This window comes from Dendrobates tinctorius, unplaced genomic scaffold (genome assembly GCF_039654945.1).
Source record: "Dendrobates tinctorius isolate UK_male_01 unplaced genomic scaffold, ASM3965494v1 ptg000449l, whole genome shotgun sequence".
Taxonomy (NCBI): domain Eukaryota; kingdom Metazoa; phylum Chordata; class Amphibia; order Anura; family Dendrobatidae; genus Dendrobates; species Dendrobates tinctorius.
The window spans coordinates 597158-621714 of NW_027362111.1; the positions used below are offsets into that span (position 1 = coordinate 597158).

Consider the following 24557-nt stretch of genomic DNA (forward strand, 5'->3'; position numbering starts at 1 on the left):
GCTCCTGTTTTCTCCACCTCTCCCCAGTCGCATGAGGTTCCTGACTCTTTGGCTGATTTTTATGATGTGTTTAGTGAGAGTAAGTCTGCGTCTTTGCCTCCTCATAGGAGTTATGACTGTGCAATTGAGCCAGGGTGTAAATTTCCCAAGGGTCGACTTTTTAATTTATCTGTACCCGAACATGAGGCTATGCATTCTTATATTAAGGATTCGTTGGAGAAGGGTCATATTAGACCATCCTCTTCACCCTTGGGTGCTGGGTTTTTTTGTGGCCAAGAAGGATGGTTCATTAAGGCCCTGTATTGACTATCGCTCCCTTAACAAAATTACTGTTAAATATCAGTATCCGTTACCTCTGATTTCTGACCTATTTTCTAGAGTTGAAGGTGCTTGCTGGATTACCAAGCTTGACCTCAGGGGGGCGTATAATCTTATTCGCATTAAGCATGGGGATGAATGGAAGACAGCGTTTAATACTCCGGAGGGACATTTTGAGTACCTGGTGATGCCTTTTGGGCTCACTAACGCCCCTTCTGTCTTCCAGTGCTTCATGAATGATATATTCCGAGACTTTGTGGATAAGTTTCTGATCATCAATTTGGATGATATTTTGATCTTTTCCAGGGATTGGGACTCTCATGTGGAACATGTTCGGACTGTGCTCCGGATTTTGAAGGAAAACTCCCTGTATGTTAAGGGATCGAAATGTCTTTTTGGTGTACAGAGGATTTCATTTTTGGGATTTATTTGGTCTCCGTCAACTACTGAAATGGACCCGGCCAAGGTACAGGCCATTTATGATTGGGTGCAGCCCACTTCTTTGAAGGCTCTCCAGAAGTTTTTGGGTTTTGCTAATTTTTATCGTAAGTTTATAGCCAATTTTTCTGTTATTGCCAAACCATTGACTGATTTGACTAAGAAGGGTGCTGATGTGCTGAATTGGTCTCCGGAGGCTGTTTCTTCTTTTCAGGAGCTGAAGCGGAGGTTCATTTCTTCTCCGCTTTTGCGACAACCCGATGTCTCACTTCCATTTCAGGTGGAGGTGGATGCTTCAGAGACTGGTGCAGGAGCTGTTTTGTCCCAAAAATATCCTGTAACATCTAAAATGAACCCCTGTGCCTTCTTTTCCCGAAAGTTCTCTCCTTCGGAACGCAACTATGATGTGGGGAATCGAGAACTGTTGGCCATGAAGTGGGCATTTGAGGAGTGGAGACATTGGTTGGAGGGAGCTAGACATCAAGTTGTGGTCCTCACTGACCACAAGAATTTGATCTACCTTGAGTCGGCTAAACGCTTGAATCCGAGACAGGCCAGGTGGGCCTTGTTTTTCACACGTTTTGATTTTGTGGTCTCCTTTCTTCCGGGCACTAAGAACGTTAAGGCAGACGCCCTCTCTAAGAGTTTTTTTGGCTGATTCTCCTATTGTGACCAAGCCTGCTACCATCTTAGGGGAGGGGGTGGTTCTTTCTGCCATCTCGCCTGATTTGAGACGTGCTCTGGAAGAGTTTCAGGAGGACAAACCTGAGCGTTGTCCCATTGGAAAATTGTATGTTCCTGACCAGTGGAGGAAGAGAGTAATGTCTGAAGTTCATTGCTCCGCATTGGCTGGTCATCCAGGTATTTTTGGTACTAGAGATTTGGTGAGTCGGACTTTTTGGTGGCCTGCCTTGTCTCGTGATGTCAGAAATTTTGTGCAGTCCTGTGGGACTTGCTCCCGATCTAAGCCTTGTTCTTATTCTAGTGGGTTGTTGATGCCTTTGCCGGTGCCCAGGAGGCCATGGACCCATATTTCAATGGATTTTATTTCTGATCTGCCTGTCTCTCAGAGGATGACTGTTATCTGGGTGATTTGTGATAGATTCTCTAAGATGGTCCATCTTGTACCACTCCCTAAGTTGCCATCTTCCTCAGAGTTGGTGCCCTTGTTTTTGCAACAGGTGGTTCGCTTGCACGGGATTTCTGAGAACATTGTATCGGACAGAGGAGTTCAGTTTGTCTCTAGATTCTGGAGGACCTTTTGTTCCAAGTTGGGAATTCAGTTGTCCTTCTCCTCTGCATTTCACCCTTGGAAAAAAGGGCGGACGGAGAGAACAAACCAAACTTTGGAGGCTTATTTGAGATGTTTTATATCTGCTGATCAGGATGATTGGGTCTCATTTTTACCCTTGGCCGAATTTGCTTTAAATAATAGAGCTAGTTCTGCCACTTTGATGTCACCCTTTTTATGTAACTTTGGGTTTCATTCTCGATTTTCTTCAGGGCAGGTGGAGTCTTCTGCCTATCCAGGGGTTGACACTGTGGTGGAAAGAATGCAGCAGATTTGGGACCAAGTGGTGGATAAGTTGTCTCTTTCCCAGGAAAAGGCCCAGCGGTTTTCTAACCGGCATAGGACCATTGGTCCCCGGTTTAAGGTGGGTGATATGGTCTGGTAGTCATCAAAGAATATCTGTTGTGAGTTCATTTTCCCCTTCACCATTGAGGTCTGATGAACTCCCTCTTCTGGTGAAGGAAGGTAGTGAGGCTGATTACCAAGCACCTGAGCTGGATGATGATGACTGGGTGACTGGAATTGCTGACTGGATATAAGGCAGCTGACGCCCTTCTGCCTTGCTGGTGATTTCCCTGAGGGATTCTAGGAGACCAGTCTGATTCCTGCTCCTCAAAAGCTAAGTTTTCTGCTCTGCTTTTTGCATTTGTGTTTTGGTTTTGTTTTTCCTTGTTTTTCTGGATTTCTGCCATTCCCTGCTGGGGTGAGCTGAATTCCTTTTTGCTCTGTCTTCAGAAAATACCTGAGTACTGATATAGTCTTTTTGAAGCCTAGCGTCTTCAGGGCTTTTTTCCATATCAGTCTGTTGGCTCTTGTTTTGATAGGGTTTTTGGCGGATTGCAGACAGCAGCTTTTCTATCCTGTCCTATTTAGTTAGCTTTGGCCCCATCATTTGCTCAGCCTATCTTTCTATCTGTGTTAGTGTTTTTTCATCTTGCTTCACCGTCATTATATGTTGGGGGCTGCCTATTGCTTTGGGGTCTGCTCTGGGGCAGTTTAGATTTCCCTTTCTGTCTTTAGGCTATTTAGTTCTCTGGCTGTGATCGAGGGGTCTAGGGCACCATAGGAACCCCCCACGGCTACTGCTAGTTGTTGTTGTTAGGTTCAGGGGTCTGCAATCCGATAGCTGCCAACTTCTCTGGTTTTCTGGACTTAAGTAGTAATTCTGTTTTTGCCTCCTATGGTGACTCATTCATAACAAATATCTCTATGAAAGTGGCTTCTCCAAAGTTTAAACCTAGATATATTGGACCTTACAAGATTTTGGAGATTATTAATCCGGTCTCTTTTCGGTTGGCTCTTCCTGTCACATTTAAGATTCATAATGTGTTTCATAAGTCCTTGTTGAAGAGGTTTGTTGAACCAGTGGTTCCTATGGCGGCACCTCCTGACCCTGTGTTGGTTGAAGGTAACATGGAATATGAGGTAGAGAAAATACTGGATTCCCGTCTGGCTAGACGGAGACTCCAGTATTTGGTTAAGTGGAAGGGTTATGGTCAGGAGGATAATTCCTGGGTCTCTGCCTCTGATATTCATGCTGAAATATTGGTGCGTGCTTTTCATCGGGCTCATCCTGATTGGCCTGGTGGCTTGGATGAGGGTTCGGTGACCCCTCCTCAAGGGCGAGGTACTGTTGTGAGCTCATCAGTTCATTCACCTTTTGTGTCCGAGGATCTCCCTCTTCTGGTGAAGGAAGGTAGTGAGGCTGATTTGGATGAAAGAAACCAAACACCTGATCAGGTGGATTGTGACTGGGTAACGGGAACTTCAGACTGGATATAAGGCAGCCGACGCCCTTCTGAGTGGCTGGTGATTTCTCTGCTGGATTCTTGGAGACCAGTCTGATTCCTGCTTCCCAAAGATAAGTTTTTCTCTGCTATTGAACTTATTAGTTTTGGTTTTGTTTACCTTGTTTTTTGAGTTCAGCCATCCCTGGCCGGGGGTGTTCTGGATTCTTATTCCTTGATCAGTGTTCTCTTTTGCTCTGCTTTCAGAATATTCTGAGTGCTGATATAGGGTTTGAAGTCTAGTGACTTCAGGGTCCTTTATGCTTATCAGTTGTGTTGGTAATATTTTTAGCAGGGTTTTCTCGGATTGCAGACAGCAGCTTTTCTGTCCTGTCCTTTTTAGTTAGCTTGGGCCCCATCGTTTGCTCAACCTATCTTTCTATCTGTGTTAGTGTTTTCATCTTATTTCACCGTCATTATATGTTGGGGGCTGCCTATTGCTTTGGGGTCTGCTCTGGGGCAGTCAGTTTTTCCCTTTTCTCTCTTTAGGCTTATTTAGATCTCCGGCTGTGACGAGGTGTCTAGGATCACCGTAGGAACACTCCATGGCTACTACTAGTTGTGTGATAGGATTAGGGGTCTGCAATCCGCTAGTTTCCAACCTCTCTGATTTTCTGGGCTGAGCTTTTGTTTTGTTTTTTCCTCCTCGGTGACTCAATCATAACACTTTTCTTCTTTGCTTGCTGGTAGTTCCTCATCCTTAAGTGTGCCATCTTCGTCCTCCACAAGGCCTTTATATCAGTTTCTCAGTTGTGTGGTTAGTGATGTCTCCATGGTCTTCTTGCTTCTTTTGGTCACATGCTTCCACTCGTCTTGTTTTGGAGGTTCTCTGACACTTTCTTCACCTTCGGTGACCAGTAGAGATGCTTCTGTTCTGTCTAGAAAGTCTTAATTTTCTTTGCTGAGTTTCAAAGTTGCAATTCTTTCTTCCAGACCCCCCGCACCTTTTCTTCTAAAAGGGCCAGTATTCTACACTTCTGGCAGGTGAAGTTGGATTCTTCTTCCGGTCTATCTGTGAACATGTAGCACATGTTGCAGCTCACCATGTAGGTTGTCACATCTGCCATGTTGCTCCTAGATTCTACTGACTTGCTGCGTGTCTTCCTTCTTGTGTAATCTACTCTGTGTATTCCTTCTTGTGTAATCTACTCAATCAGCCAAGCTTTCTTGCAATAATGTCCTAGAGGCAAAATTTGGGCGCGCAGTTTGGCGATGTTTTCCAAGCAGCTGGTCCCAGCTGTACCCAATGATCTTCTTGCTGAGGGAGTCTCTTTGCTTTTCCCAGAAGGCACCTGAAATAAGCAAATTGGCCTCCTCAAGCTTCAAACCCTGGTCTTCTTGGGAATGATGCAACAAGTTTTTCACACCTGGATTTGGGGATCCTCTGCCATTCTTCCTTGCAGATCCTCTCCAGTTCCGTCAGGTTGGATGGTGAACGTTGGTGGACAGTCATTTTCACGTATCTCCATAGATGCTCAATTGGGTTTAGGTCAGGGCTCTGACTGGGCCAGTCATGAATGGTCACAGAATTGTTCTGAAGCCACTCCTTTGGTATTTTAGCGGTGTGCTTAGGGTCATTGTCTTGTTGGAAGGTGAACCTTCAGCCAAGTCTGAGGTCCAGAGCACTCTGGAAGAGGTTTTCATCCAGGATATCTCTATACTTGGCCGTATTCATGTTTCCTTCAATTGCAACCAGTCTTCCTGTCCTCACAGCTGAAAAACACCCCATTGCATGATGCTGCCACCACCATGCTTCACTGTTAGGATTGTATTGGGCAGGTGATGAGCAGTGCCTGGTTTTCTCCACACATACCGCTTAGAATTGTCACCAAATATTTTTATCTTCATCTCATCAGACAAGAAAATCTTATTTCTCATAGCCAGGGAGTCCTTCATGTGTTTTTTAGCAAACTCTATGTGGGCTTTCATATATCTGGCACTGAGGAGAGGTTTCCATCGGGTCACTCTGCTATAAAGGCCCGACTGGTGAAGGGCGGCAGTTATAGTTGACTTTGTGGAACTTTCTCCCATCTCCCTACTGCATCTGTGGAGCTCAGCCACAGTGATCTTGGGGTTCTTCTTTCCGTCTCTCACCAAGGCTCTTCTCCCACGATGTCTCAGTTTGGCTGGACGGCCAGGTCTCGGAAGACTTCTGGTGGTCCCAAACGTCTTCCACTGAAGGGTTATGGAAGCCACTGTGCTCTTAGGAACATTGCAGAAATTCTTTTGTAACCTTGGCCAGATCTGTGCCTTGCCACAATTCTGTCTCTGAGCTCCTTGGCCAGTTCCTTTGACCACATGATTCTCATTTGATCTGACGTGCACTGTGAGCTGTGAGGTCTTATATAGACAGGTGTGCACCTTTACAGATCAAGTCCTATCAGTGTAATTACACACAGCTGTACTCCAATGAAGGAGTAGAACCATCTCAAGGAGGATCACAAGAAAATGGACAGCGTGTGACTTAAATATGAGTGTCTGAGCAAAGGGTGTGAATACTTATGACCATGTGAGATTTTAGTTTTCTTTTTTAATAAATTTGCAAAAATTTCTACATTTCTGAGGGGGGTTCAGTCAAGATGGGGAGCAGAGTGCACATTAATGAGAAAAAATGAACTTTGTTGAATCTACCAAATGGCTGCAATGAAACAAAGAGTGAAAAATTTAAAGGGGTCTGAATACTTTCCGAACCCACTGTATGTATAGTGTATATTATATATGTGTGTATTATATATGTATAGTGTATGTTATACATATGTGTATTATGTACAGTGTATGTTATATGTGTCTATTATGTATGCATAGTCTATGTTATATATGTGTGTATTATATATATACAGTGTATATTATATAAGTGTATATTTCATATGTGTGTTATGAACAGTTTGTTATATATGTGTGTATCTATATATATATAAAACAGAGTGTATGTATGTGTGTATCAAACGATGCCCACTCTACATAGCCCCACTGATCATGTCATAATTAACTGATGAGGTCCCTGCTATGAGGAGTGGGCGTGGCTTGATACACACACACATACACCTATGGGATGGAGGATGTGTGATGGGTATATGGGCACTGGATTATGGGATGGAGGATAATCATTATAATCTGTTATATGTATATGTTATATATGTAATAATAATAATAATAATAATAATAAATTTTATTTCTATAGCGCCGACATATTCCGCAGCACTTTACATTTCAGAGGGGACTTGAACAGACAATAGACATTACAGCATAACAATAATCACATAGATCATAACAGATACCAAGAGGAGTGAGGGCCCTGCTCGCAAGCTTACAGTCTATGAGGAAAGAGGGAGACACGAAAGGTGGGTGGTAACAGTTGCCCTGATTGTATGGACCAGCCATAATGTTAAGTGTGTAACAGTACAGACGCAGAGGGCTAATGGAGGCATAAAGCATGTGGGAACATGATGCGGGGAACCTGGTTATGGTAAAACTTTTGGTTGTGCCACATAGGGATAGATTAGGTTAATGTGTTGAGGCGGTAGGCCAGTCTGAATAAATGCGTTTTCAGGGCACGCTTAAAATTGTGGGGATTGGGGACTAATCGTATTGACCTGAGAAGTGCATTTATTCAGACTGGCCTATCGCCTGAACAAATCCCCTCTGAAATGTAAAGTGCTGCGGAATATGTCGGCGCTATAGAAATAAAATGTATTATTATTACATATACGGTGTATTATGTACAGTGTATGTTATATATGTGTGTATGGTGTATGTACAGTGTATATTATGTGTGTATTATATATACGGTGTATTATGTACAGTGTATGTTATATATGTGTGTATGGTGTATGTACAGTGTATATTATGTGTGTATTATATACGGTGTATTATGTACAGTGTATGTTATATATGTGTGTATGGTGTATGTACAGTGTATATTATGTGTGTATTATATGCGGTGTATTATGTACAGTGTATGTTATATATGTGTGTATGGTGTATGTACAGTGTATATTATGTGTGTATTATATATACGGTGTATTATGTACAGTGTATGTTATATATGTGTGTATGGTGTATGTACAGTGTATATTATGTGTGTATTATATACGGTGTATTATGTACAGTGTATGTTATATATGTGTGTATGGTGTATGTACAGTGTATATTATGTGTGTATTATATATACGGTGTATTATGTACAGTGTATGTTATATATGTGTGTATGGTGTATGTACAGTGTATATTATGTGTGTATTATATATACGGTGTATGTTATATATGTGTGTATGGTGTATGTACAGTGTATATTATGTGTGTATTATATACGGTGTATTATGTACAGTGTATGTTATATATGTGTGTATGGTGTATGTACAGTGTATATTATGTGTGTATTATATACGGTGTATTATGTACAGTGTATGTTATATATGTGTGTATGGTGTACTGTATGTACAGTGTCATTGGTGTCCCTATGCAGTATATATGTGTGATAAGATATTATGTTTTTTTTCTCTTGTTCTCAGGGATCCGATCGTCTACACTGAATTCTCCACTCTGGGTAGATGTTTATCTTTATTATTATCTGTATCTGGTATATGAAGTCCTGGTATTACATTAGGTCTTACTAATATTACAGAATGATGAAACTTGGCACTCAACTTATGGGTATCGTTGTTGGAAAAGTTTTATTTGCAGTCCGAAATGACGTTTCGGTCCAACATGGACCTTCTTCAGTTTGCTACATAAAGATTAAAAAAATGAAAACAATACAAGTCCCTGCATAATGCAACATACAGTAGAACAAATGAAAAGAAATGACATTATCTCCTATGTGTATAGATCAGTGCAAAGGAAGAAAGTAATAGCTGCATGCTAATAGAGAGATCATTCTAGAAAACAAAATATCAAATTCAAAGACAGGATTGGGAGACAAGAAGGAAAGGGGATGAGGACAGGAGTGGGAGACAAGAAGGAAAGGGGATAAGGACAGGAGTGGGAGACAAGAAGGAAAGGGGATAAGGACAGGAGTGGGAGACAAGAAGGAAAGGGGATAAGGACAGGAGTGGGAGACAAGAAGGAAAGGGGATGAGGACAGGAGTGGGAGACAAGAAGGAAAGGGGATGAGGACTGGAGTGGGAGACAAGAAGGAAAGGGGATGAGGACAGGATTGGGAGACAAGAAGGAAAGGGGATGAGGACAGGAGTGGGAGACAAGAAGGAAAGGGGATAAGGACAGGAGTGGGAGACAAGAAGGAAAGGGGATGAGGACAGGAGTGGGAGACAAGAAGGAAAGGGGATGAGGACAGGAGTGGGAGACAAGAAGGAAAGGGGATGAGGACAGGAGTGGGAGACAAGAAGGAAAGGGGATGAGGACAGGAGTGGGAGACAAGAAGGAAAGGGGATGAGGACAGGAGTGGGAGACAAGAAGGAAAGGGGATGAGGACAGGAGTGGGAGACAAGAAGGAAAGGGGATAAGGACAGGAGTGGGAGACAAGAAGGAAAGGGGATGAGGACAGGAGTGGGAGACAAGAAGGAAAGGGGATGAGGACAGGAGTGGGAGACAAGAAGGAAAGGGGATGAGGACAGGATTGGGAGACAAGAAGGAAAGGGGATGAGGACAGGAGTGGGAGACAAGAAGGAAAGGGGATAAGGACAGGAGTGGGAGACAAGAAGGAAAGGGGATGAGGACAGGAGTGGGAGACAAGAAGGAAAGGGGATGAGGACAGGAGTGGGAGACAAGAAGGAAAGGGGATGAGGACAGGAGTGGGAGACAAGAAGGAAAGGGGATGAGGACAGGAGTGGGAGACAAGAAGGTGTAAGGATTCGACTCGCTTAGGTGCGGCGGGAGTCAAACATGAGGCACGTTCCTTTAAAATTTCACAGGGTTTATTACTCCATAAACCAGAGACAGCACATAAACAGTCCTTAGCTGGGCTGTGTTCCCTCAGGTCTTGTGCACACAGGCCAGGGCAATGTCCAGAGCAGCGCTCTATCTGCAGACACAGGAAGGCTTCTCCTTCCTTGGAACACAGACCACTTTCTGTAGTGTCGCACCTGGACACAGGGAAGTCTGTCCACACTCTGCCAGACTTCCTCACAGTCTCTCTCACATGTGCCAAACACCTTAATTACATAGCCCTGTAACCACACCCATAGGTGAGGTATGGATCACATGAGCTGGTCACATGGTCAGGACTTCACCACATGTCCTGAACATACACATATCTTCAGGCAAAACGGAGAACATTCCGCACCCAGTGCACTAAATGACATCTTTAGTGCTCATGTACACTATAGGCAAAATACTCCGGGTTGCATCGCAGGGAGCATCCCTCCATGTGACATATCTCCCATTAACCACGCGATCACCTGTCACACCACATATCCCCCTCCTCTGCCTAAAGCCGTGGGGCTTGGCACTTTCTATTACTCGACCAGAGATCCTTCTCGGTCGTCTCTGCCAGTCAAATCGTCTATCAAAGTCAGGCCCTGCTAGTGAACTCTTCAGTAGGCGTCCCTTATCCGACTCTGTCTTGTTCTTTGATAAAGATGGGCCCACGTCAGACCACCCGCATCCCTGGCGGTCAGTATGGTGTTGCGACTCCCTTGCCCCCATACCTCTTGTCTGGACTGACTCTTTGTCACCACGTCTTCTACAGGGTCTCCTGCCTAGGTCACTCAGCTCTGAGCTAACTGAGGCATCACTACTTCCTCTTCCATCAGGCCACCTACTGTCCTCTCTGGCCATTTCTCCTAAGGTCTATAAGGTCCCGAGAGCAGCCCTTCCATTTATCTCTATGTACTCTCTTATCTCCATCTTTAGGACTTCCAGTCTTAAGTGAACCTCTTTGTCTTTCTATACCGCGAGTTGAAGGAGGCGGCCATCTTCTTTCCATTTCCTCCAGCTCTCTACTGATCTGCTTCCTCTCAAGTCTTAGCTGCTCTACTTCTTTCAGGTATGACACGCGATACTCCAGGAGCATCCGGATATTCCCAAGGCTCTCCATGGACCCAACAATGAGGAATGGAACCATCCCATCTTCATCCTTGTCCTGGGCTTCGTCATCAGCCGGAATCCTCACTCTCATCACGCCAGACCTGTTCACCATGTCCTGCATCACTTTCCCAAACCTTCCGATGACTTTCCTCACCAGACCTCCGGGCACTTGAATGATGTCTTCTGCAATGCCCTGCTGACTTTGAACTTTCCTCGCACACTCTAGACATCGAGCGGCTTCTTTTTTTCCCAACAGGATCATCTGCCTTGTGCGGAGGCATTGTAGATGCATATCCCTCAGGATAGTAACCCGCTTCCTTGTGACTTCCTTAGATGACAGTATGACCAGCTGCTTCGTCTCTGGTGCCCAGATCACACTACATGCTTCTATAGCCTTCCTAAAGGCCTCATGCACACCTTCCTCAGCACAGGCTTCCTGTATGTCTTCTGGTACTTCAATTACAACGTTGAAGGTCGTGGACTTGCTCTCATCCTGAACAGATGGCTCTGGGTTCCCTACGGACACTTCCCTCAAGATATCTGTCACGATTGGATGACTGTCTTGTGCAGCCCTTGGCTCACCATCTTCCTGAGATTTACAGTCTTCAGGACCCTTTTCCAAGATGGGCTTTGGCAGTTCTGCCTTGCTATCAGGCGGGCACGGCTGCTGTACGTCTTCGCCAATCCACTTCTCCCGTAGAAGACCTTTTCCTACTCCACTGAGTTCTTGCAGAACTTTATCTCGCTCCTCTGCCAGGTAGCGACGCTCATCCTCTCTCCTGAGAATCTCCTGTTGATACTTCTCTTGGGCCTCTCTGAGCACCTCCATATCTTCCAACAGGGTCTTGTTCATGGTTTTACACGCTGACAGGTGACCTCTGAGCTCAGAGACTTCCTTCTCCAGCTCATCCACTCTGTGCTCAGTCACTTGTCTCAGTGCTTTGCCTGCCAAGAGCTCGGACTCTAGGTGGTGCAACCGCTTCACCTGCGCGGAGTTGGCGACTTCCAGACTCGCCACCTTCAGACACACCCTCGCCAGCTGCTGACACATCTCTTCGCGCCCTTGCTCCAAGTCTCGTAGGTGCGCTTCTACTTGGGGCAAACTGTCATTACAATGGATTCGTGCTTCTGTCTGACAAAGACTGTCTTCAGCCCTAGTGGTTGCTACTGGCAATAACATATTACAGTCACGCCTGGTACCTGTGTCACACCCCACCGCATGGGAAATGTTCATGTTGCTCTCTGTTCGGGTGTCAGGTCCACTCTTTTTAATTACCACACCACTATCAGTCTCTCCCTGGTACCCGTCAGGTGACATGTCCGTAAGTGGGGCCGACGCACTGTTCTCTCTGGTCATGCTTAACTTAGGCCTGTCAACTTTAGGAGGCGGACTTTTCACACCATTACCTCCCATACACATTATATCAACAGACACTTCTCCTTTTGTCCACCAGTCCCACAGGGCTTCTAAGTCCCGCCCTATTACCATAGTATACTGTAAGTCTGGGTCTACTGTCACTACATGGTACGTGGAACTCTCAGTCGTGTCAATGTAGAGGTATGCTGTCAAAAGTTCTTTATCGTCCCCACCAAAGCCATTCACTCTCGTCACCGTCCCAGGCAACACAGAACGTCCAGGAGTGGTTTTTAGCACAGATACCGGACTCCCAGGGTCTAACAATCCCATCACCCGTTCTCCATCCAGCCAGAAGGGGCACTGTAGTGTCGGTTCACTGACCGAGCTACTCACAATCGTCTCATCTCCCAGCCCACCATCCGTCATATCACGAGACGTCAGGTCCTTAAGTTGGGCAGTTGTACTTTTTCTTCTGGTCAGTTCTACCTCTGACCTGTCCATGTCAGGAGCCATCACTATCTCAGTGTCCGCTGGCCCCACAGTCGAAGCATCTCCATCGTCCGACAAAACATCATCAAACAGAACAAAGTCCGGGCCCCTCTCCCAGGCATAGACTAAGTCCCGTGGTATCCCTCCCCCTTGGCACTCACCACCCTTGGTCCCCTCAAACACTACTCTGTCTACTGCGTAGTTCACCGTGACCCCGTGTTTACAGCGAACCCTGACGTTTTTCTCGGACAGAGAGAAAGTGAGAGGAGTTCCTGTCAGAGTCACCTGATTCTCTGATTCCAGCCGACCAAAGGCTCCTTCCCGGTGCAGCATCACTGTACACATCTGTGGCCCGTCATTACTACCCGGAAAGGATATTCCACATTCTGAAAAAGACCTGCACATACACTGCGGTACTCCAGACGTACCTACTGAGTCACCCAGTGCTGTCACTTCTTCAAACTTGGCCCCTTTCTGGACCACCACCCCGCTTTGGGTTTCCACCCCCTCCCGGGACTCCACCCCATTTTGGGTTACCACCCCAATTTGGGCCACCGCCCCCTTTGGGGACTCCACCCCTTTACGGGCTACCACCCCGATTTGGGCCACCGCCCCCTTTTGGGACTCCACCCCTTTATGGGCTACCTCCCCGATTTGGGCCACCGCCCCCTTTTGGGACTCCACCCCTTTTCGGGATCTCCCCATGTCTGTCCTGCAGAACCTCTTAGGCCACAGTTCACACAGTACAGTTTTTTTTTTTTTCCTTCAGGCTGGTACTGGCCCTTTAAGCACGACACCACTTCTTTCTGGCACTGCCTCAGCTCCTGCCGTCGCTCACAAGCAGCTGCTGGTGTCTCTGCAGCTCCTGCTGCGTCGTCTTCGTGGACGCGCCGATCCACCGGAAGCCACTTGTCACCCTCAAAAGGAAGAAAAAACCACAAAAGCGCGCCCATAGGGCCTTACCAGTGCAGGTATAATGGGTATAAGGACATAATACAGGGTACTCACCCTTAATAGTTGTGTAAAGCCACAACTACTGTATCCGCTTAGTCACATGCCATAAAGCTGCAGCAGGATGGTGTAGACAGACAGCGTCTGCTACCAATGCTCAAAGAGGAGATCCCAAAAAGAAAAAACATCAGGTCCCCGCGCTGCGAGACCTTCGTGAGCGTACTGAGCCACAGCAAGCACCTTCAGGATTTTTTTTTTTTTTTTTGCAGAGAAGCGAAGAAAAGGGAAAAAAAAACACAAGCACAGTCTCTCACTGATTCTGGTCAGTGCAACACGGATTCCTGTCCGTTACCTGCTGGTGTCGGCCACACAGGTTCTCGGGTACCTCTTCTCCTCATAGGCATCCCACAAATCTCCATACAGTCATTTCCTCTGACCTCAGTCAGTATTACTCACGATTTTCCATACCGTCTGTGCTCCTGGGAATCGCTGCCCGCAGTCTGTCACCAATTGTAAGGATTCGGACTCGCTTAGGTGCGGCGGGAGTCAAACATGAGGCACGTTCCTTTAAAATTTCACATGGTTTATTACTCCATAAACCAGAGACAGCACATAAACAGTCCTTAGCTGGGCTGTGTTCCCTCAGGTCCTGTGCACACAGGTCAGGGCAATGTCCAGAGCAGCGCTCTATCTGCAGCCGCAGACACAGGAAGGCTTCTCCTTCCTTGGAACCCAGACCACTTTCTGTAGTGTCCCACCTGGACACATGGAAGTCTGTCCACACTCTGCCAGACTTCCTCACAGTCTCTCTCACATGTGCCAAACACCTTAATTACATAGCCCTGTAACCACACCCATAGGTGAGGTATGGATCACATGAGCTGGTCACATGGTCAGGACTTCACCACATGTCCTGAACATACACATATCTTCAGGCAAAACGGAGAACAGTCCGCACCCAGTGCACTAAATGACATCTTTAGTGCTCATGTACACTATAGGCAAAATACTCCGGGTTGCATCGCAGGGAGCATCCCTCCATGTGACATATCTCCCATTAACCACGCGATCACCTGTCACACCACAAAGGAAAGGGGATGAGGACAGGAGTGGGAATCAAGAAGGAAAGGGGCTGAGGACAGGAGTGGGAGACAAGAAGGAAAGGGGATGAGGACAGGAGTGGGAGACAAGAAGGAAAGGGGATGAGGACAGGAGTGGGAGACAAGAAGGAAAGGGGATGAGGACAGGAGTGGGAGACAAGAAGGAAAGGGGCTGAGGACAGGAGTGGGAGACAAGAAGGAAAGGGGATGAGGACAGGAGTGGGAGACAAGAAGGAAAGGGGATGAGGACAGGAGTGGGAGACAAGAAGGAAAGGAGATGAGGACAGGAGTGGGAGACAAGAAGGAAAGGGGCTGAGGACAGGAGTGGGAGACAAGAAGGAAAGGGGCTGAGGACAGGAGTGGGAGACAAGAAGGAAAGGGGATGAGGACAGGAGTGGGAGACAAGAAGGAAAGGGGATGAGGACAGGAGTGGGAGACAAGAAGGAAAGGGGATGAGGACAGGAGTGGGAGACAAGAAGGAAAGGGGATGAGGACAGGAGTGGGAATCAAGAAGGAAAGGGGCTGAGGACAGCAGTGGGAGACAAGAAGGAAAGGGGATGAGGACAGGAGTGGGAGACAAGAAGGAAAGGGGATGAGGACAGGAGTGGGAGACAAGAAGGAAAGGGGATGAGGACAGGAGTGGGAGACAAGAAGGAAAGGGGATGAGGACAGGAGTGGGAGACAAGAAGGAAAGGGGCTGAGGACAGGAGTGGGAGACAAGAAGGAAAGGGGCTGAGGACAGGAGTGGGAGACAAGAAGGAAAGGGGCTGAGGACAGGAGTGGGAGACAAGAAGGAAAGGGGATGAGGACAGGAGTGGGAGACAAGAAGGAAAGGGGATGAGGACAGGAGTGGGAGACAAGAAGGAAAGGGGATGAGGACAGGAGTGGGAGACAAGAAGGAAAGGGGATGAGGACAGGAGTGGGAGACAGGAAGGAAAGGGGATGAGGAGACCTCCCCGACTGCGTTATCTGGATGGAATTAGGTGTTGTAATGCCAAAGAGGAAAGATTATCGAAAGAGAACAATGTTTATAGGGAAAAGCAGAGTTGTGGAGTTTTATAATGGAGCGCTGATGCTGCCCGTGCCTATAAAAGTATGGAAAAACTCAGTGCGGTGTTCACTCCAACCATAAACCCGAATAGTGAACAACAGCATAAAAGAGAGTGGAGGAAATGAGTGGTAGTAAGGTTATTATATTAGGGGGCTACCAGAGACAAGGATGGCCTGGAATGGTCCAGCGTCATGCACGCTGACAGGAGTCAGTCCAACCTGCAAATAGTCAAAGTAACAAAGACAGGGCTAGTATACAAGCATGCCTGAATTATGGGGCAGCGAGAGGAGTGTTCCACAACCTGGATGCATCGTGTGCGCTGGCTGGTAACCGTGTCTAAGGAAAAAGGAGACCGCAGCCCATATAAATGGAGGGTAGCTCAATGTGAAAATGAAGAAAGGGGTAAGAACGTTGGTTGTGATCTTGTGTGTGACCCAATGTATTATGTAGTTACATGTATGATGGTGTGTAGGAAACACATGTTCTATTGGAAATGGCTTGAAGGATTATGGGGAGGAAAGAAACGAGGCGAGGAAAGGAGGACTGACAGGGGAAAGAAAGGGTCATTCTGGATGGGTCCGGGGAGGTGGATCAGACTGAGGATGGCCAGAAGTAGTCAATAAATGCGACTCTGTAGTGGACAACAGATTGCATTGATAACACAGGATACAACATGGAATGCTGCTAACAATAATGCCATGTCATATGGTACAAAGCAATTATATATTCTGAAAGAGAACGGAAATAGAATGTAATAACCATATTGATGAACATTGCTGTTCCACATGCCGGACGTCCCATTGTGGATTAAGTATAAATAAATAATCTTTATTTTTATATAGCGCTAACATATTCCGCAGCGCTTTACAGTTTGCACACATTATCATCACTGTCCCCGATGGGGCTCACAATCTAAATTCCCTATCAGTAAGTCTTTGGAGTGTGGGAGGAAACCGGAGAACCTGGAGGAAACCCACGCAAATACGCGGAGAACATACAAACTCCTTGCAGATGTCGTCCTTGGTGGGATTCGAACCCAGGACTCCAGCGCTGCAGTGCTAACCACTGAGCCACCGTATAAAGTAGTAAATATCAGTCCAATAATGGATAAAGCTCATATGCCCTGTTCAAACCTCTTGGGGACAGGGTCTGTAGGTCGTGGATCCAAAAGGGTTCTCGTTTCCTGAGTACACTGATATGGTCACTTCCACGTCTTGGGATTGTGATCTGTTCAGTTACTTGGAATTTCCACTGTGAACTGTTCTGTCCAGCTGTATGGAAATGATGTGGTAAAGGACGAAGCATATTCGTGCACCTAATGGTAGACTTATGTTTACGAATCCGATCATTGATGACCTGAGATGTTTCACCGATGTATAAGCCCACAAGGGCACTTGATAAGATATACCACGTAATTGGTGCCGCCAGTGGCGTAGTCCTTAATCATATATTTTATGGGTGGTGAAAGGAATTACCTTTAAGCACACTGCTGCATCGATTGCACTAGAGACAAAGACAGGTACCTTGTTCTGGGTTTATGGAGAAATCTTGGTGTATGGCCCCAGTGACGGGTGCCCACATCTGCCCTTATGTTGTTAGGACGTTTATAACAAGGTAAAAAGGGGTTTCTAAATTCAGGAATGTCCGGATGGGCTGTACTTAAACGACCCCAATGTTTTCAGATAGTTTTGTGTAAAATATTTACATAGGGATGGTAGGTATGGACACACGGAATGCCTTTGTCTACTGGTAAGCGTGGTCTCTCATGGGGATTAGATGCGTCAGTGAGTGTTGTGGCAGGGTATCCACGTTCAGTGAAGTTTAAGTGCATTTGTTCAAGTCTTGATTAGGAACGTGCGGGTTCTGAGATAATTTTATTCACTCTCTTAAACTGGGATTTCGGGATGGACTTCTTAATGGCCGGAGGATGAAGGCTAGTGAAATGGAGGAGACTATTGCGATCTGTCGGTTTTGTATATAAGTCCGTGCTCAATAAACCAAAGGTATCCTTCAAGACCATAGTGTCGAGAAAGCTGCCTTGCTATGTGCTACTGGTAATGGTAAAGGAGAGGCCATGCTGTGTTGAGCGTCTGAAAGAATGTATTCAGGGTCTCGGTAGTGCCCGTTCAGACGCAGAAAACTTCGTCAATGTACCTCTTCCATATGAGGCTATAAGTCTGGAAGAGGGGGTCCGTGTAAATCAGCTCGTCTTCGAAAGCCGCCATAAAGCTATTGGCGTAAAGGGGTGCCATAATACCAAAAGAGAACACAAAAGGACAAGAATCCAAAAAATACAAAATTTATTTCAATAGTACAAAATCACACCGTAATAAAATATGTATATAACAAAGCACATGTAAGGAGGTAAATACCTCACCTGGATATATAGAAAAGCTATGTGATAAACAGATAGAATTGCATGGGGTCACAACCATAGGCTGAACCAGCAAAGATACATATGAATCCTAATATTACATCCCAGGGAAAAATGTATAAATAATGTAAATTACACTGGTGAGAAAAATATTATCATTCACCAAATGTTAGAGACCTCCCATATCAAGGAAGATCTTATCACCCCCATAGGATGTAAAAATGACCAAATAATAAGGCAAAGATCAAATAACCCATATACCTGTAGTCATGCTGTTGCCTGGCTGTGAACCCGTGACGCAGTCCCCTTAACTTGGAGATAGAAATTGTCCTCGAACATAAAGTAGTTTTTGGGGAGCACTACTTTAAGTAATTTCATGAGAAAGTCTATTACGTTGATATGCATGTTGGCCAGAGATAATAGTCGACGGACGCAGGCAATGCCCTTATCATGTGGGACGGAAGAATATAAGTCCTTCATGTCAAAGGAAATCAAGATGGCCCCTTCAGATAATGAACCCAATTCAAGAAATTTTCTTTAAAAAATCTCCGGTATATAGGAGAAAAGAAGGTGTCACCCTTGTAAGGGGGGTGAGGACTTTTTCTTAGAATATTGAGAGTGGGGACAAGATTGATTTGGTGGAGGCTACAATGGGGTGACCAGGGGGACTTTCTAGATGTTTATGTATTTTCGATAGGATGTAAAAGACCGGAGTTATGGGGTGTGATTTGACAAGGAAGTCAATTGTTTTAGAATCGATAACTCCCCAGTTGGAGAAGTCGGTGAGAATCTTATTAATTTGATCCTTAATTGTGTTCATAGAGTCCCTCTCAAGTTTAATGTTTATAGTGTTGTCATTGAGTTGGTGGTATGCCTCCCTCATGTAATCAACTCTGTTCATAACCACTATCGCTCCACCTTTATCGGCGGGTTTGATGATGATGTGCTTATCCGTGTGAAGCGATTGTAAGGGAAGCAAAACTCAGCAAGACATAGCGGGTTAAATTTCTGCAGAGTCTGGTGGCTTCTCCCTATATCCAGTTAGAGACTCTCCAGTCACAGTGGGATGCAGCAGTGCTGGGAGTGGTGGTGCAAGAGGCAGTTCAGCACCATGACCTGACATTGGAAGGAACAGAGCGGTGAACGCAGTGAGTAAGACAGCGCTGAGAAAGCATGTGAGTTACCAGAGTGACATACACATCTGTGGAACAATGTTACTTATAACTCAATCATATGATACAATACTATTATGGTCAGACACATGATACAATGTTTAATTCTCTGTGACATTATAATTTGCAGGCCGCGGACAGCATGGACCCCATGGCTCTGAAGTGCTGCAGGTGACATGTCAATATAATTTGTTATATGTGGGCAGAGGGGCAAGTTAGCTTCATTGTACACTTTACGCTATATATGGTGGGGAAAATCTGGAGGCTCACCTCCACCAGACCCTCATCCTAGCCCTAACTGGAGCCTCTGGTTCTTTCTTTTGGTTATATCTTTGCAGACTGAGGAGATGTCTCACTACATGATGGAAAATCAACAATACAACCTATTGTTATCAGAACAAGACAAACAGAAAACAGGGCCCTCACCCTATGAGGAGATGGATCTGTACAATGTGATACCATAGAGAAAACTCCCCAGCGGAACTACTTGATGTCACAGAAGGCTGGACCCTGCTCCTATGAGAAAATTGATTTATACAGTCTCATATTCTGAATTAGACTGATCCCCCGCAGAACCAAGTTATGTCACAGAAGGCTGGATCCGCCACCTATGAGAAAATGGATTTGTACAGTGCCGTACTATGAATTAGACTCCTCCCCTGCAGAACCCGGTGATGTCACTGGAAGTGGAGGTCCATTTATCAGGATGTAATCTATTCTGTGACATACAGTGGGGAAAAAGTATGTAGTCAGCCACCAATTGTGCAAGTTCTCCCACTTATAAAGATGAGAGAGGCCTGTAACTGACATCATAGGTAGACCACAACTATGAGAGTCAAAATGAGAAAACAAATCCAGAAAATCTCCTTGTCTGATTTGGGAAGATTTATTTTGCAAATTATGGTGGAAAATAAGTATTTGGTCACCTAAAAACCTGCAAGATTTCTGGCTCTCACACACCTGTAACTTCTTCTTTAAGAGTCTCCTCTTTCCTCCACTCATTACCTGTAGTAATGGCACCTGTTTGACCTTGTTATCAGTATAAAAGACACCTGTGCACACCCTCAAACAGTCTGACTCCAAACTCCACTATAGTGAAGACCAAAGAGTGGCGTTTGGAAACCCTAACCCTAAGGACACCAGAAACAAAACTGTAGCCCTGCACCAGGCTGGGAAGACTGAATCTGCAATAGGCAAGCAGCTTGGTGTGATGAAATCAACTGTGGGAGCAATAATAAGAAAATGGAAGACATACAAGACCACTGATAATCTCCCTCGATCTGGGGATCCACGCAAGATAATAATAATAATAATAATAATACATTTTATTTCTATAGCGCCGACATATTCCGCAGTACTTTACATTTCAGAGGGGACTTGTACAGACAATAGACATTACAGCATAACAATAATCACATAGATCATAACAGATACCAAGAGGAGTGAGGGCCCTGCTCACAAGCTTACAGTCTATGAGGAAAGAGGGAGACACGAAAGGTGGGTGGTAACAGTTGCCCTGATTGTATGGACCAGCCATAGTGTTAAGTGTGTAACAGTACAGACACAGAGGGCTAATGGATGCATAAAGCATGTGGGAACATGATGCAGGGAACCTGGTTATGGTGAAACTTTTGGCTCTGCCACCCAGGGATAGATTAGGTTAATGTGTTGAGGCAGTAGGCCAGTCTGAATAAATGCGTTTTCAGGTTTTCAGGGCACGCTTAAACTTGCAAGATCTCACCCCGTGGGGTCAAAATGATCACAAGAACGGTGAGCAAAAATTCCAGAACCACACGGGGGACCTAGTGAATGATCTGCATAGAGCTGGGACCACCGTAACAAAGGCTACCATCAGTAACACACTACGCCGCCAGGGACTCAGATCCTGCAGTGCCAGACGTGTCCCCCTGCTTAAGCCAGTACATGTCCGGGCCGGTCTGAAGTTTGCTAGAGAGCATTTGGATTATCCAGAACAGTATTGGGAGAATGTCATATGGTCTGATAAAACTAAAGTAGAACTATTTGGTAGAAACAAAACACGTCGTGTTTGGAGGAGACAGAATGCTGAGTTGCATCCAAAGAACACCATACCTACTGTGAAGCATGGGGGTGGCAACATCATGCTTTGGGGCTGTTTCTCTGCAAAGTGACCAGGACAACAGATCCGTGTACGTGAAAGAATGAATGGGGCCATGTACCGTGAGAATTTTGAGTGCAAACCTCCTTCCATCAGCAAGGGCATTGAAGATGAATCGTGGATGGGTCTTTCAGCATGATAATGATCCCAAACACACCACCAGGGCAATGAAGGAGTGGCTTCATAAAAAGCATATGAAGGTCCTGGAGTGGCCTAGCCAGTCTCCAGATCTCAACCCCATAGAAAACCTTTGGAGGGAGTTGAAAGTCCGTGTTGCCAAGCGAAAAGCCAAAAACATCACTGCTCTAGAGGAGATATGTATGGAGGAATGGGCGAACATGCCACCAACAGTGTGTGCAAACCTTGTGAAGACTTACAGAAAACGTCAGACCTCTGTCATTTCCAACAAAGGATATATCACAAAGTATTGAGATGAAATTTTGTTAATGACCAAATACTTATTTTCCACCATAATTTGCAAAATAAATCTTCCCAAATCAGACAAGGAGATTTTCTGGATTTGTTTTCTCATTGTGACTCTCATAGTTGTGGTCTCCCTATGATGTCAATTACAGGCCGCTCTCATCTCTATAAGGGGGAGAACTGGCACAATTGGTGGCGACTAAAGACTTTTTGTTCTCCACTGTATGAATCATTACTGAGAGATTGAACTGAAAACTTAAATCTCATCATATGGATACAGATTATAATCTCTCCATGGTGTAACATCAGGTGTTGTCTGCAGATCAATGCTGTTATCAGCACTGGGCAAAGGACCTGCGTCCACGTCATAGAAGCCACAGAGCATGAAATGGAGGCCAGATATTCAATACTTACCTGTATGTGGTGACGGGGCTGTGCGTGCTCACCTGTATGTGGTGACCGGGCTGTGCGTGCTCACCTGTATGTGGTGACGGGGCTGTGCGTGCTCACCTGTGTGTGGTGACTGGGCTGTGCGTGCTCACCTGTATGTGGTGACTGGGCCGTGCGTGCTCACCTGTGTGTGGTGACCGGGCTGTGCGTGCTCACCTGTATGTGGTGACGGGGCTGTGCGTGCTCACCTGTATGTGGTGACTGGGCCGTGCGTGCTCACCTGTGTGTGGTGACCGGGCTGTGCGTGCTCACCTGTATGTGGTGACGGGGCTGTGCGTGCTCACCTGTATGTGGTGACGGGGCTGTGCGTGCTCACCTGTATGTGGTGACCGGGCCGTGCGTGCTCACCTGTATGTGGTGACCGGGCTGTGCGTGCTCACCTGTATGTGGTGACCGGGCTGTGCGTGCTCACCTGTATGTGGTGACTGGGCCGTGCGTGCTCACCTGTATGTGGTGACCGGGCCGTGCGTGCTCACCTGTATGTGGTGACGGGGCTGTGCGTGCTCACCTGTATGTGGTGACCGGGCCGTGCGTGCTCACCTGTATGTGGTGACCGGGCTGTGCGTGCTCACCTGTATGTGGTGACCGGGCTGTGCGTGCTCACCTGTATGTGGTGACCGGGCCGTGCGTGCTCACCTGTATGTGGTGACCGGGCTGTGCGTGCTCACCTGTATGTGGTGACGGGGCTGTGCGTGCTCACCTGTATGTGGTGACTGGGCCGTGCGTGCTCACCTGTATGTGGTGACCGGGCTGTGCGTGCTCACCTGTATGTGGTGACCGGGCTGTGCGTGCTCACCTGTATGTGGTGACCGGGCTGTGCGTGCTCACCTGTATGTGGTGACCGGGCTGTGCGTGCTCACCTGTATGTGGTGACTGGGCCGTGCGTGCTCACCTGTGTGTGGTGACTGGGCCGTGCGTGCTCACCTGTGTGTGGTGACTGGGCCGTGCGTGCTCACCTGTCTGTGGTGACTGGGCCGTGCGTGCTCACCTGTGTGTGGTGACTGGGCTGTGCGTGCTCACCTGTATGTGGTGACTGGGCCGTGCGTGCTCACCTGTGTGTGGTGACTGGGCCGTGCGTGCTCACCTGTATGTGGTGACGGGGCCGTGCGTGCTCACCTGTATGTGGTGACTGGGCCGTGCGTGCTCACCTGTGTGTGGTGACCGGGCTGTGCGTGCTCACCTGTATGTGGTGACCGGGCTGTGCGTGCTCACCTGTATGTGGTGACCGGGCTGTGCGTGCTCACCTGTATGTGGTGACCGGGCTGTGCGTGCTCACCTGTATGTGGTGACTGGGCCGTGCGTGCTCACCTGTGTGTGGTGACTGGGCTGTGCGTGCTCACCTGTATGTGGTGACTGGGCTGTGCGTGCTCACCTGTGTGTGGTGACTGGGCTGTGTGTGCTCACCTGTATGCTGTGACGGGGCTGTGTGTGCTCACCTGTATGTGGTGACTGGGCTGTGCGTGCTCACCTGTGTGTGGTGACTGGGCTGTGTGTGCTCACCTGTATGCTGTGACAGGGCTGTGCGTGCTCACCTGTGTGTGGTGACTGGGCTGTGCGTACTCACCTGTGTGTGGTGACTGGGCTGTGCGTGCTCACCTGTATGTGGTGACCGGGCTGTGAGTGCTCACCTGTGTGCGGTGACTGGGCTGTGCGTGCTCACCTGTATGTGGTGACCGAGCTGTGCGTGCTCACCTGTATGTGGTGACTGGGCCGTGCGTGCTCACCTGTGTGTGGTGACTGGGCTGTGCGTGCTCACCTGTATGTGGTGACTGGGCCGTGCGTGCTCACCTGTGTGTGGTGACTGGGCTGTGCGTGCTCACCTGTATGTGGTGACCGGGCTGTGAGTGCTCACCTGTGTGCGGTGACTGGGCTGTGCGTGCTCACCTGTATGTGGTGACCGGGCTGTGCGTGCTCACCTGTATGTGGTGACTGGGCCGTGCGTGCTCACCTGTGTGTGGTGACTGGGCTGTGCGTGCTCACCTGTATGTGGTGACTGGGCTGTGCGTGCTCACCTGTATGTGGTGACTGGGCTGTGCGTGCTCACCTGTATGTGGTGACTGGGCCGTGCGTGCTCACCTGTGTGTGGTGACTGGGCTGTGCGTGCTCACCTGTATGTGGTGACCGGGCTGTGCGTGCTCACCTGTATGTGGTGACTGGGCTGTGTGTGCTCACCCGTATGTGGTGAGTGGGCTGTGAGTGCTCACCTGTGTGCGGTGACTGGGCTGTGTTTGCTCA

General features: G+C 47.1%; 2 protein-coding genes across 2 annotated transcripts in view; one reads left to right on the plus strand and one right to left on the minus strand.

Moving 5' to 3' along the window:
* Positions 1–20063, plus strand: part of LOC141077406 (uncharacterized) — a 93608-nt gene extending 73545 nt beyond the window's left edge. The window contains exons 5-7 of the mRNA XM_073564316.1: positions 8346–8380; positions 19443–19483; positions 19651–20063. Of these exons, the coding sequence (XP_073420417.1) occupies positions 8346–8380; positions 19443–19483; positions 19651–19776 (202 nt within the window). The 3' untranslated portion in view covers positions 19777–20063. The remainder of the gene's footprint in view (positions 1–8345; positions 8381–19442; positions 19484–19650) is intronic.
* LOC141077404 (uncharacterized) lies at positions 9612–13229 on the minus strand. The gene is made up of 2 exons (XM_073564313.1): positions 10666–13229; positions 9612–10455 (listed from the first exon to the last, which is right to left on the minus strand). Exons 1-2 carry the CDS (start codon positions 13067–13069, stop codon positions 10406–10408), a joined length of 2454 nt encoding a protein of 817 aa, XP_073420414.1. The 5' UTR covers positions 13070–13229; the 3' UTR covers positions 9612–10405.
* Positions 20064–24557: the final 4494 nt, after the last annotated feature.